The sequence below is a fragment of the Mobula hypostoma genome, chromosome 4 (genome assembly GCF_963921235.1).
Source record: "Mobula hypostoma chromosome 4, sMobHyp1.1, whole genome shotgun sequence".
Lineage (NCBI taxonomy): Eukaryota > Metazoa > Chordata > Chondrichthyes > Myliobatiformes > Myliobatidae > Mobula > Mobula hypostoma.
In genome coordinates this window covers 176,867,994-176,882,839 of record NC_086100.1, presented here as the reverse complement: position 1 = coordinate 176,882,839, position 14,846 = coordinate 176,867,994, and the positions used below count along the sequence as shown (strand labels likewise).

At 40.1% G+C, this 14,846-nt stretch overlaps 1 protein-coding gene across 1 annotated transcript in view; it reads left to right on the top strand.

Moving 5' to 3' along the window:
* The window catches only part of polr1a (RNA polymerase I subunit A), a 185,396-nt gene that overhangs the window by 1,216 nt on the left and 169,334 nt on the right, over window positions 1–14,846 (top strand). The window contains exons 2-4 of the mRNA XM_063047054.1: window positions 5,350–5,554; window positions 7,809–7,958; window positions 9,207–9,311. Of these exons, the coding sequence (XP_062903124.1) occupies window positions 5,350–5,554; window positions 7,809–7,958; window positions 9,207–9,311 (460 nt within the window). The remainder of the gene's footprint in view (window positions 1–5,349; window positions 5,555–7,808; window positions 7,959–9,206; window positions 9,312–14,846) is intronic.

Here is a 14,846-nt window from a genome sequence, read left to right as displayed (position 1 = left end):
CATTGATTACAGCCCCACCTTCAGATTCAGATTTATTTATGACATGTTCAGAACATTGAAACATACAGTGAAATGTGTTGTTTGCGTTAACAACTAACACGTTCAAGGATGTGCTGGGGCAGCCTGCAAGTGTCGTCAGACATTCTGACACTAACGTGGGATGACCACAATGACCGACAGAACAACGCAAACATCAACAACAAAAGTACCAAACAAACCCCTTCCCCACCCACCTGTCCCTTCAGACAGGCCTTCAATCCCTCAGGTTCACAAGCTGTCAAAACTAGATGCCATCTTTCAGTCCCTGGCATGGACTTGGGCCTGTACCTCCAGGCTCATCAACTTTGGTCTTTGACCTTTCTGGCCTTCTACCCCCAGACTTGCCGAGTTCTGGACTTCAGCCTTCAGCTTTGTCCTCTGGACTTCGCAGACCACTGGGTACCGACCCCAGTACTCACTGATCACAGGTTTGACCTTTGCGTCTTGATCCCAGGACTCGCCAATCATGAGTTTGACCTTGCAGCTTTGACCGATCTGACCTCTGGGATTGCTGACCTTTGACTGTGGAGCACTTTGAGCCTGGACATTTGGCCACATACAAACCTCCATTACCGGTGGATTGGGGTGGGGTGGAATTCAGGACTCCCACCCATATGTCTCTCCTACTTGGCTTTCGCCAACCTTGGTATCACTGGTCGCTGTGACCCGACCTCTGGAACCACTGGCCTTTGACTGCGGAGTGTTCGAACTTAATGATATAAAGCTCCTCCCCCGTCTCTTTATTCTCCTCTAAACCTTAATCTGACCCCTAATTCCTGCACTGCCCCTAAAACCATCATTACAAACCTAAAAACCACTCAAGTCTGAGCCACAACATCGACGGATGTCACAGATCCCACCATTTTGACCTGAACACCAGTTCTTTCCCCGACTCTTCATTTACTGACCCTGGCTGCTAACCCTCCCGCATCCCTGTCCCTAGACCCTAACTTTCTGCGCTATCCTCAAAACCATCATTACGAACCTAAAAACCACCCAAGTCTGAGCCACAACATCGATGGACATCAGAGCTCCTTCCATTTTGACCTGAACACCAGTTCCTGCCTCTGCCTGCTAACTCCCCCATATCCCTGTCCCTAAACTCCAACTCACTGCGCTGTCCTCAAACCATCATTCCCAACAAAATCTAACCAAGTCTGAACCATGACTTTGAACACAGCTCACACCTGGAAGCCTTCAGTACCATAATTCCAAGCAAACACATCATAAGAACACAAGAACAAAAGAAATAGGAGCAGGAGTAGGCCATCCGGCCCATCGAGCCTTCCCCGCCATTCAATAAGATCATGGCTGATCTGGCCGTAAATTCAGCTCCATCTACAGTGGCATGCAAAAGTTTGGGCCCCCCGGTCAAAATTTCTGTTACTGTGAATAGTTAAGTGAGCAGAAGATGAACTGATCTCAAAGTCATAAAGTTAAAGATGAAACATTCTTTTCAACATTTTAAGCAGGATTAGTGTATTATTTTTGTTTTGTACAATTTTAGAATGAAAAAAAGGAAAGGAGAACCATGCAAAAGTTCGGACACCCCAAGAGATTTGAACTCTCAGATAACTTTTACCGAAGTCTCAGACCTTAATTAGCTTGTTAGGGCCATGGCTTGTTCACAGTCATCATTAGGAAAGGCCAGGTGATGCAAATTTCAAAGCTTTATAAATACCCTGACTCCTCAAACCTTGTCCCAACAATCAGCAGCCATGGGCTCCTCTAAGCAGCTTCCTAGCACTCTGAAAATTAAAATAAATGATGCCCACAAAGCTGGAGAAGACTATAGGCTGGTCCTGGACTTATTTCCTGGCATAATTTACATATTACTATTTAATTATTTGTGGTTTTATTACTATTTATGGTGCAACTGTAACGAAAACCGATTTCCCCCGGGATCAATAAAGTATGACTATGACTATGACTAAAGATAGCACAGTGTTTTCAGGTAGCTGTTTCCTCAGTTCGTAATGTAGTTAAGAAATGGCAATTAACAGGAACGATGGAGGTCTAGAAGATGAAGAAAACTTTCCGAGAGAACTGCTCATAGGATTGCTAGAAAGGCAAATCAAAACCCCCGTTTGACTGCAAAAGACCTTCAGGAAGATTTAGCAGACTCTGGAATGGTGGTGCACTGTTCTGCTGTGCAGTGACACCTGCACAAATATGACCTTCATTGGAAGAGTCATCAGAAGAAAACTCTTCCTGCGTCCTCACCACAAAATTCAGCATAAACATAAGATTTTTAGCTGTTTTAGCAGTGAGGGTCTTTCCTCCTTTAGGAGAATCTAGAACCGTAGGTCATTGGATTGCCTAGTTGAGACTGATGTGAAAGGACATTTTTATTAAATTGTCATAAGTATTTCAAACACTTTGATTCCACTGCGCTTTGACAATGATCCATTTTTAAGGTAGATAATTGTAAATGGGTGGAAGTTTACCGTGGATAGTCAAGAATGCAGAGCTGGGGCTGCAATCAGATCATCTGTGATCTTATTAAATAGACTAAGCCTGTAGGGCCTATTGGCTGCTGCTGCTTCTAGTTGGTACTGTATGTATATAGTATTCTGCCATATGTGGTCTGTGTTGAATGCACTTTGCTGTACTTTCTAAGTGGTCAGAATCAGGTTTATTAGCTCTGACGTATGTCATGCAATTTGTTGTTTTGTGACAGCAGTACAGTGCAATACATAAAAATTATTCTAAAGGTACAATAAAACTAAATAAATTCTGCAGAAGGAGAATTGCGAGGAAGCGTTCATGGGTTCAATGGCTGTTCAGATATCTGATGGCAGAGGGGAAGAAGCTGTTCTTAAAACATTTGAGTGTAACTCTTCAGGCTCCTGTACTTCTTCCCAGATGGTAGTCCTGAGGAGAGGCCATGTCTGATTATGAGCATCCTTAATGTTGGAAGCTGCCTTCTTGAGGCACCGCCTCTTGAAGATCAAAGTTCAAAGTAAATTTGTTATCAAACTTCATATACATACTACACTCAGATCCATTTTCTTGTGGGCATTCACAACTAGAAAGAAAAACAACAGAATCAATGAAAACCCTCACACAAAGATAAACAACCAGTGTGCAAAAGACAAATTGTGCAAAAGCAAAAGGAAAGAAAATAATAATAAGTAATGAATAAATATTGAGAATGTGAGTCGTAGAGTCCTTGTAAGTGAGTCTATAGATAGTGGATTTGTGAGTCTATAGATTGTTCAGTATTTTTGGTGAGTGAGGTTATCCCCTTTGGTTCAAGAGCTTAATGGTTGAGGGGAATTAGCTGTTCCTGTGCCTGGTGGTGTGGGACTTAGGCTCCTGTACCACCTTCCTGATGGCAGCAGTGAGAAGAGAGCATGGCCTGGGTCGCTGATGGATGCTGCTTTCCTGCCTCAGTGCTCCTTGTAAATGTGCACAATGGTGAGGAGAGCGGTACACGTGATGGACTGAGCTGTATCCACTACTTTTTGCAGTTTTTTTCTATTCAAACCCATTGGTGTTTCCATTTCAGGCTGCAATGCAACCGGTTAGTATACTCTCCTCTGTGCATCCATAGAAGTTTGTCAAAGTTTTAAACGACATGCCAAATCGGCGCAAATTTCTGAGAAAGTTGAGGTGCTATCGTGACTTCCTTGTAATGGTGGTTACACCTTGGATCCAGAACACATCTTCTGAAATGATAATGGCAAGGAATTTAAACTCTCCACCTCTGATCCCCGATGAAGACTGGCTCATGATCCTCTGGTTTCTTCCTTCTGTAGTCAAATGTCAGTTGTTTGATTTTTGCTGGCATTGAGGGAGAGGTGGTTGTTGTGGCACCCTTCAGCCAGCCTCTCAAATCTCCTTCCTAAATGCTGTATCACCCCACAATTATGGTGTCATCAGCAAACTTAAATCTGGCATTGGAGCTGTACTTAGCCTCACAGTCACAAGCATAAAGTGAGTAGAGCAGGGGGCTAAGCACACAAGCTTGTAGTGCACTTGATGGTGATTGTGGAGGAGATGTTACTGCCAATCTGAACTGACTGGGTCTGCAAGTGAGGAAATTGAGGAGCCAGTCCACAAGGAGGTATTGAGCTTATTGACTGTTTTTGGAGGAATGAGAGTGTCGAATGCTGATCTGTAGTCAATGAAGAGCATACTGATGTATGCATCTTCGCTGTCCAAATATTCCGGAGCTGAGTGGAGAGTCAATGTAACAACATCTGATGTTGACCTGGGGTGATGGATGCAAGTCACTCCTTAGGCAGGAGTCGATGTGGTTCATCACCAACCTCTGTACTCTATGGTGGGGAGGCTTGTAGCCCATGATAGAGCTGGCTGACTCGATGACACTTTGTAAGCTCTTTCGATCCTATGAATTAGTGCCTTTATACCAGGCGGTGATACAACCAGTCAGAATGCTCTCCACCATACAGCTGTAGAAATTTGCTAGAGTCCTTGGTGACATACCAAATCTCCTCAAACTCCTAATGAACTATAGTCACTGGCATGTCTTCTTGATTGCATCAATATGTACAGTGAAAAAATGTTACTTTGCGTGCCATCCATACAGATAACTTAATCACTTCAAGTATTGAGTAAGTACAAGGGAAAAACAAAAGCAGAATACAGAATATAGTGTTACGGTTACAGGGAAAATGCAGTGCAGGCAGACAATAAGGTGCAGTTGCATGACAAGGTTTTTGTATCCGCTATCTAAAGGGAAAAGCATGTCTGGGGTGGGAGGGGTCTTTGATTATGTTGGCTGCTTTACTGAGAATCCATAGAGGGGAGGCTGGTTTCTGTGATGTGCTGACGATATCCACAACTCTACAGTTACTTGTGGAGTTGAGCAGACCTGTTGCCGTACTATGCCGTGATGCATCTGGCTGAGAGTGCTTCTGGTGGTGCATCTCTAAAGACTGATGAGGGCCAAAGGTGACGTGCTGAAGCTCCTTAGCTTACTGAGGATGAGGAAGTAGAGGCATTGGTGAGCTTTCTTGGCCCTGGCATCTCTGTGGTTGGACTGGGACAGGTTATTGATGATGCTTACAGCTTTCAACCACCTCCACCTCAGCACTATTGATGTAAAGAGGAACATGTTTACCACCCTGTTTCCAGAAGTCAATAGCCAGCTCTTTTTTAAATTCAGAGTTGCACCCATGTAAATATGGGCAGTGCTAGACCCTTGGCTGTGAAGTGCAGATGTGTTGTCTGGTATCTCTGAATTACTGGTTTGTAATAAAATGAGCTAGATTTAGCAATATTCAGTTCTCCTTGTTTAATGACTAAGCTTTATCTAACAGCTTGAAATTCTTTCTTTGGCAGGAAGCTGAGTGTAAAGGCAATCACCAATCCTAATTTGTTGGACAATGTGGGCAATCCGGCAACAAATGGCCTATATGATCTGGCATTGGGTCCAGCTGATTCCAAGGAAGTATGTGGTACTTGTGCTCAGGATTTTACTAATTGCCCAGGCCATGTGGGCCATATAGATCTTCCACTCACGGTCTACAATCCCTTATTTTTTGATGTAAGTATTGGGATCTCTTTGTGGGGGGGGGGAAGCGGTGGAACAAATCAGTGTGAATGGACATGTGATGATGACTGAACCAAATACCAGAAAAGGATGAAAATATTTATTTGTCATTCATTGTCTGTGAGAGAGAAACAGTGTTAACTCTTTTTCTCTTCATATTTGCTATTTGTCATGTTGTGTCTTTGCATCATTTTCTGTTGTGATCAGTATTGCTTTGTGATGTGGGATCGCTTGGGTTTTTTTCCCTGTTGTGTGTACAGTTAACCCTTTCCTTGGATCATTTCCGTGATCTTTTTCTGGACCCTCCCCCTTCAATGCCAGCACATCTATTCTTAGATAAAGGGGCCAAAACTGCTCACAATACTCCAAGAACAGTCTGATCAGTACCTTATAAAGCCTCCATATTTATATCCTTGCTTTTGTATTCTAGTCCTCCTGAAGTGAACGCTAACATTGCATTTGCTTTCCTTATCACTGACTTAACCTACAAGTTAACCTTTAGGGGTCTCTGCCTTTATTCCTTCTACCAAAGTGCATGACCATATACTTCTCTACACAATATTTCATCTGCCACTTCTTTGCCGATTCTCCCAATCTGTCTAGGTCATTCTGCAGACTCTCTGCTTCCTCAACACTATCTGCCCCTGATCCTATCTTTGTATCATCCACAAATTTGGCCACAAAGCCATCAAATCCTTCATCCAAATAAAAGAAGCGGTCCCAATACCAACCCCTGTATTACACCACTGGTCACCTGCAGCCAACCAGAAAAGGCCTCCTCTATTCCTACTTTTTGCCTCTTGCAACTCAGACAATCTTCTGTCCATGCTTGTATCTTTCCTGTAATACCATGGGCTTTTATCTTGTAGAGCAGCCTCATGCATGACACCTTGTCAAAGGCATTCTGAAAATCCAAATAATCAACAATCGCTGACTCTCCTTTGTCTATCCTGCCTGTTATTTCCTAAACATCTATCCCTATACTTAACCTCTAAACATCTTAAAATTATGTTCCCTTGTCGTAGACATTTCCATTCTGGGAAAAAATCTCTGGCTCTCCATTGTATTTAAGCCTCTTATCATCTTATACACCTCTATCAAGTCATCTCTCATCCTCCTGGATCATTTAAGTTATGCTTATTAAAGTTCAGCCAGTTTGCTTCTTCCTTCATTGAACTGAATGCACGTGTACAATTGCTTGGTTTGTGATTTGATAGTCTGCACTAATAATTGTAGGGAAAGACCATAAGATATAGGAGCAGAATTAGGTCATTCGCCCCATCGAGTCTGTTCTGCCATTTCATCATGGCTGATCCAATTTTCCTCTCAGCCCCAATCTCTTGCCTCCCTCCCGTATCCCTTCGTGTCCTTACCAATCAAGAATCTATCAACCCCTGCCTTGAATATACGTAAAGACTTGGCGTCCACAGCTGCCTGTGGCAAAGAATTCCACAGATTCACCACTCTCTGGCTAAAGAAATTCTTCCTCATCTCCATTCTAAAAGGACAGCCCTCTATTCTGAGGCTGTGTTCTCTGGTCTTAGACTCTCCCACCACAGGAAATATTCTCCACACATCCACTCTATCAAGGTCCTTCACCGTTCGTTAGGTTTCAATGAGGTCACCCCTCATTCTTCTGAATTTTAGTGAATACAGGCCTAGAGCCATCAAACGCTTTTCAGATGACAAGCCATTAAATCCTGGAATCATTTTTGTGAACCTCATCTCAACCCTCTCCAGTTTCAACACATGCTTTCTAAGATAAGGGGCCTGGTCTGCTCACAATACTCCAAGTAAGGCCTCACCAGTGCTTTATAAAGTTTCAACATTACATCCTTGCTTTTATATTCGAGTCTCCTTGAAATTAATGCTAACATAATAAATTTAACTTGTTATAGTTTCTTGTCTTTTCCTTTATTCCATTTCTTTGGGTTCTGATCATTGACCTTAAACTTTCCTCAAAGACTAGAATTTCTCCAAATTATTTAGCACTTTGGTCTAAATCATATTTCAGTTATATTTAAGTACTCCTTTTATATTTTCACCAAGTATTGAGCTAGCATGTGCTTGGTACAACCAAACAATCATAACTGATTTCACAACTTTGAATGTGGCTTCTAAATCAAAAAAAGATCATGATAATGGAAAGATAGGAAAAAAACTTGTTGTGATCTTGATCCCAAATGACAGAGTAGGCTTGAAATCTTTTGATTTTTTTTTTTGGTTAAATCAATATGTTTCCATGCAGAAACTTTACCTTATGATACGGGGCTCCTGCCTGAACTGCCATATGCTGACATGTCCTCGTGCGGTAATGCACCTGCTATTAAATCAACTGCAGATAGTGGATTGTGGAGCTGTTGAAGATGTGTATGAATTGGAGAAAATATTGAATGAGGTGAGTACTTAGTATAGATTTGAAGCACTGTTAATTCTCTTGGAGCTTATAAGTCACTTGTTTTCCTGGAAGATACAGAGGACATGTGATTTCAATAATACAAAACGCTTCAAATTTATCCATTATCACTTTTAGATTCAAATTATCTCCATTTTCAAAAGTAAAATGATTATATACCTCAATTGCGTTGTCACCTACTACGTGGAGTAGAATCGCAGCTTTCGTTTTTTCCAATTTTTTTTATCTGCTCCAATCGCCGATAAATAAATTTCAAAACGTTGTTTGAATTTTCTCCGGTTCTCAGAAAAATGAAATGATGGTGGTGGTTGCAGTTCTTCCATTTGTAAAACTGTTAGCAAGCACCAAAACAGTTCGGGCTCTTTTTTTTTTCTTTGATTCTCCTGTACTTGGAAACGTATTATTCTTCCAGACCGACTTCTGACACCATGTTGTTGTCTTTATATTTATACGTACCATGGGTTAACAATAAAGAATCATATTCTGGAAGAATTAGAACTTTGATTTACAGCAACAAAACCAAACCACGTTTCTACCAAGCCATTTTCTAGGTCATGCTCCCACTTCTGCGCATGCTCAAAACTCTCTCCAGTCACGTTCTTATATGTCATTACACGTGATATCACCACAGTTTCAATAATTTTTCCCAGACAATATTTATTCTAGACACAATGGCATAGCAATAGGCTTCTGAGTATTTATTTCTTCGCTGTTTATGGGATTTGCTGTTGTGTACAGGTTGGCTACTTAATTTGCTTTTGTACCAGTGTGTGAATATTTTAAAAAAAGTCCAGTGCTGGAACAGAGGACCAGTGAGGATTAAAAATAACCTAGTGCTTGCTGAAAGAAAGAACCAATGAGTTTGCTGCTGTGTTCTTCATTATGTTAAGTGTAATGCATTGGCAATAAAACCGTTTAGATGCACGAGCAGGGTTGAAAAGTGCCTTTTAACTGCAAACCCTTTTTGCCATCTGAAGCATGGGGAGCTCTGCATTGACCACAGATTTAACTTTCATCCCGCAGCTAACATTTCCATTCTCTGTTACTTGAGTAATTAGTGAATACATTTATTAAACATTGTGTACGTGAGGCAGTAGTGTATTCAATTGTGGCAAACCCTGTCGAAACTGCATACTGTGCTTGCATGAAGTTTTGCAAAAACGTGGCAGCAGAGAGGAGACTCAGAAAAAACAAGTTTTCAATAATTCTCAATTGATTTTTTTTTAACAGGTCTTGGAGAAAAATTCGAAGGCCACAATAGACGAAATCCAGGAAGCACTAAACGAATATACCCAGAAAGTGCTGAAAAATCGAATATCTTGCAAGGCTTCTCAAGTAAGCATAACAGAAGTTTTGTGCATTTCCTACACTGTGGCAATGCACCTTATGGAAAACAGATTATTGACTGCATCATAAAAGACATTACATACATTTTGATTTGAAGTGTTGGTTAATGGATGGAAGACTAAATTAGAAAAATTTGAATTGGAGACTGATTGGAGGTGCATTTTGGATGTGAACATAGTAATAAAATCTCTGGAGTGTTCTGGGGGTATAATTGAAGGTGGTTGATGGAACGTACAGGGAAGATGTCGGAGACACAGCCTCTTCACAGAGAGTATTAGGTGTGTGCAACACCCTGCCAAGGGTATTGGTAGAGGCAGATACATCAGGGTCATTTAAGAAACTTGCACACATGGATAATAGTGAAATGGAGGGCTATGTATGGAAGGGTCCATTGATCTTTGAGTAAATTAAAAGATTGGCACAGCATTGTGGGCCGAAGGGCCTGTAATGTGTTCTATGTAATTTGTCAAACGATGGACGTAAAGGGATTAAGGAAACACTGACAATTAAGGGTATAAACAATCTTCCAAACTTTTAAGAAGGCAAGGGTAGCAGATTCATGGGAACACCTCCACTCACAAGTTCTCCTCAAGGTACACCACCATTTTGACTTGGAAATAGTTTGGCTTTCCTGTATCATTGCTGGGTCAGATTCCTGGAGCTGTCCGTCCAACAACTTTGTATTGTACCTTCACCACTGTGACGTTCTAGGAATGTGATTTCTGTGAATGAGGCAACTGATCTCTCATTCCACAGCTGCTGACTGACCTCCTGGGTTGTCTGTCTGTCTCTAAACTACATTGTGGGTCAGGATATCGAAATCCTATATATTTGTATCAAATTTTATTAAAGAAAAAGACCTTATTCTTAAGGAACTGCACTATATATTTAATAATCCTGTGATCCTTTCTACAAAATATTGTTAATATTAAATTGTATTAATATTCTGTGATAACTTTAATATCAATCATTTCCTGTCTTGATTACATCTTGAACACTTCACCAACAGTTTCTTGCTGATTACAATACTCACACCTCCTATCATTGTGTTCCTTCATTAAAAACAATGTACTATTAAACCGTGTATGCCGAAACCTTAACCTCGATATTATCACCTCCTTCCTCCTGCTCTTTCCTACGTTCCTTGACCATCCCACTTCTTTCTGGATATTATAAAAGAGTCTTCCTGTTTGCTCTTCATCTCATTGTTTTCCCCAGATTTTTTATTTCACTTCTAATAATATTTTACATTTCTCCTTTACTGTAATTTATTTAAATATCGACTTCTCATCCTGTTGCCTCTTTTGCTAATTTATTCGCTTGTTCATTCCCTCCAATACCAGCACGTGCTGGAATCCACATTAAGCCGGTACACAGTCCCATCATTTTAAGCCTAAATAAGGTTTGTATTATCTCATACAGAATGTCTGATCTTGCCTCTGAAAGGAAATCTTTTAGACTTCTGATTGTTGTGCTTCAATCAGACAATATTACAACTCTCATCGGTCTCATTTCCGCCACCCACTGCAAAGCTAATAGTACAGCTGTCATTTCACCTGTATACACTGAGAAATCACCATGCATCCTCACTTGCTTTTTAATGTTGAAATCAGGCATTACGTATCCTACCCTAATCTACTATTACCATTTTTGAAGAATCTGTGTATATTTGTGAATGTCCACAATAATTATTATTTACAAAAGGTTCGACTATAACTTGATTTAAAACCACTTTTCTGTTTTTTTTTGGTCTGCTTTTGAATAATTTAAGATCCATCTCTGCTGCTTCGTACAGCCCTGGAGATACCCCAGGAAAAGGCACTGTAGCCCTCACTGCCTTATTACTAATTCTTGTCATTTTTGATTCTCCTTTCAGTAGTCCATGTAAAACTTGATTTTCTTTCTTTCTTTACCCCAACATGTTTCTAAAAGCGGTTTAGTTAGATGATTTTCTCCATGCCTTTGTAGGTTTATCCAATATAAATTGCTTTCAAAGATTTCCAATCAGCTCCCCATTCCTTTCCTATTGAACACCTCATAATATTTAGCACTTTTTTACTTTTGGTTATTATTTCCTTAATATGTGTTGATCATGTGAGTCTTTTATTGAACCAAATTCCTAAAAATTTAAAGGTATCCACACTTTCTAATTCTATACTATAAAGCTCTAGTAAAGTGTAGTTCTATCCTTTTCCTAGTGAAAAACATTATTTTGGATTTCTCTGCTGAAAATCTGAATCCCCATTTTAATGCCCAATCTTCCACCTGAACTATTGCCACTTGAAGTTTCTCTGTTATCAATGCCAAATTCCCATTTATTTTCCGCATGGTTCCATCATCCGCAAACAATGATACTGGGATACTGCTATTTATATTCGGGAATATATCATAAACTTCTGAGGGGTTCCATTTCCCACAATTTGTGTTTTTTTTGACATAGATTTCCGCACTCGCACCATGATAGATCTACCAATTTAAAAATCCTTTATCCAATTTAGCATTTGACCTCTAATTCCCAATTTATATAATTAGATGATCAAACTTTCTTTCCACATGGTATCATATGCTTTCTCTACATCAAAAAAGACTGCTACTACGCTTTCTCTGTTCAATTGAGCCCTCCTCTCATGTTCTAGACATGGAGCTGGATCCATGGTTCCTCTTCCTCTCCTAAACCCACTCTGATATTTAAAAATACTCCATCTAGTTTCAATGTAATATGTAATTCTCTTAATAAACATTTTCCATGGTTTTACATACTTGTGAGGTTAATGCTATTGGTCAATAACCTGCTGGATTGCTAGCATTTTTGCTTAGTTTACGTACTCCTTTACATGCTTCTGGAAGGTTTCCTTTTTCCCATACACGGTTAAATAACTTCAAAATATCTTCCTTCCCTTTCTTACTCAAATTAGATAACATAACTTATCTGATCCCTGCTAGGGCATGTTTTCTTTTCTTTTCTAAGAACACCTTTGAATTCTGTCATGATGATCATCACATTTAATGTACCCTTAAAATTTCCATCCTGTACTTAATGCTTCCACTTTCTCTTATCATGTTTCCTCTCTTCTCCTTTTCCTTCATTACTTGTATTATCAGAACTGTGTATTTTACCAAAAGTATGTACCAGTTCTCTACATTCAATACTGCAACTCTCTCTCCATCACATGACACTGGGTATCCAATTTCCCTGGTGATACCGTTCATTCTTTTTATCATCTTCCAAACTCTATCAATGGGTGTTTGTATTCCTCTGGAGTCACAAAACTTACTCCAATATTCCTGTTTCACCTTTCGAATTGCTTTTCTTGCTATTGCTTGTATCCTTTTATACTTGATTAATTTTTGAAAATTTTGTGCCCACTTTAACATTCTAAATGCTCTATTACAATCTCTTATTATTTCCCCACATTCTTTTGTCCACCATTTTCTTTTTAGCTTAGTATACTTATTGTTGCCACTGTCATCATTCTTTCTACAATTGTGTCACGTAAAAGATCCACATCCTGATTGATTTCAATATTCTGTTAATCCCCAGTCAGTCTTTCCAAATAGCCAGCGTTCCAGCACATTTTCCTCGTCTATCACTATTTCTATTCCTATTTGACATAGTACAGGGTAATGATCACTGCCTGTTGTTGTTTCTTTAGAAACCTCTCATCTACACTTTCCTGCCAAAGGTACTGTAACTAATATTAAATCGATTTCTGATTCAGAACTTGCATTAAAATTTACTCTTGTCCTATTTTCACATCCCTATAGGCTACTGTATTCACCCACCACAATTATAACATTTTACCCATCTCCACTGCTCATCCATTATATGCTCCTCCATATCTCTGCCTTCCTTTACACACAGCCGTTATGAGCCCATATTTCTGACATTTATAACCTAAGTGGTGGTGGAACATAGGCTCTGATACTAAAACACATGAATCCAGTTGTTACTTTTCCTGGTACGGTTGAGCCCTGAAATGTTAATATAACATATGTGCTCTCAACCTTTTCTTCATTCCTCACTGCTTTCAATCTTTTTATTTCAATCAACAATCCTCCTTTTGATACGTTTCTTTAGTTCCTATAAGTTTTCTCCAATTGGTATTCCCGTTGTCACCCCTTCAACACCATTTTCCCCCAACACACTTTACTATAACTCTCTTTTGACAATATTTAGTTACTTCATAACTTTGTCCCTGTGCTCTGGATTTTCACAAACAACCAACAGTGCTCCATCACTCAGAATCTTTGGCATATTTAAATTTCCTTCTTTAGATTGTTAGTGTCTTTGGACTCAATGCATTTACCTCACTCGCTTGTTTAAACCTAAACATTACTTTAAAGTCCTTCAAGTCAATATTGTTCTCTATCATGATTATCATTTTCTCATTTATTTCCATTTTTCCTACCTGTCCGCACTTTCTTCCACTCCTTATGATCTCTTACATCCTCCTTTTCTCTTCCACTACAATTATCAGCCATCCCAAACTGGCCACAGTTCAGGTTATGTCCGGCTGCACTCCGTTCTCTGATTCCAGTTCATCCAATTGGAGCCAGCTCCTGGGTGTTTCCAGCATTCTTTTTTTTTTATTTCTCATTTCTGGAATCTGCAGCTTTATTGATTTTTCATTCCAAGAGCATTGCTCAGTCAATGCTAATTCAAGAAGGTCATTAAACACGATATGGGGCTGAATGGGATCTGCATCAACCATGATGGAATGGTGGAGCAGACTCGATAGGCTGAATGGTCTAATTCTGCTCCTGTGTCTGATGGTCTTATGGTCCTTTGCAAGCAACACCTGCTTCCCCTGTTAATGTATAAAATATATATAAGTTAATATGTAAATGTCTGTCTTGACTCAATACTTCTGAGCAGTAATTGGGTTTTATTCAGCGGTCGTTGAGCTTCATTGCAACTCTGGTGTCTTTCTGTTTTGCATGTTATCTTCAATCACTCCTTCCCTTTTTCATTGGGTAGTTGGTGATACCAATAGTCTTACTTTAAGGGATGTACAAGAATGAAATTGTTTCAATTGCTCTCTCACTCTCCTTTTACCTGGAGAAGAGACCATGCCAATACTTAGTTTCTTTCTGTCCCACCCCAGAAGTTTAACACTTTAAAAACCTATGTAGAACAGTATAGTCCAGCACAGTACAGGTCCTTCGGCTCACAATGCTGTGCCGACCTTTCAACCTACTCTTTGAGATCAATCTACCCTTTCTTTCCTTTCTACATAGCCCTCCATTTTTTATCATTCATGTGCCTGTCTGAGAGTTTATTTACATACCCCTAATGTATCTGTCTCTACTGCCACCCACAGCAGGGTGTTCCATGCACCCACCACTCTGTGTAAAGGACTTGCCTCTGACATTTCCCCTGCCCCTCTGCCCCCCTCCCTCCATTATACTTTCCTCCAATCACCTGCTCCCTGGTATTAGCCTTTTTTGCCTTGGGGCAAAGTCTCTGGCTATCCACTCAATCCATGCCTCTTAATCACCTTGTGCACCTTTATCAATTCACCT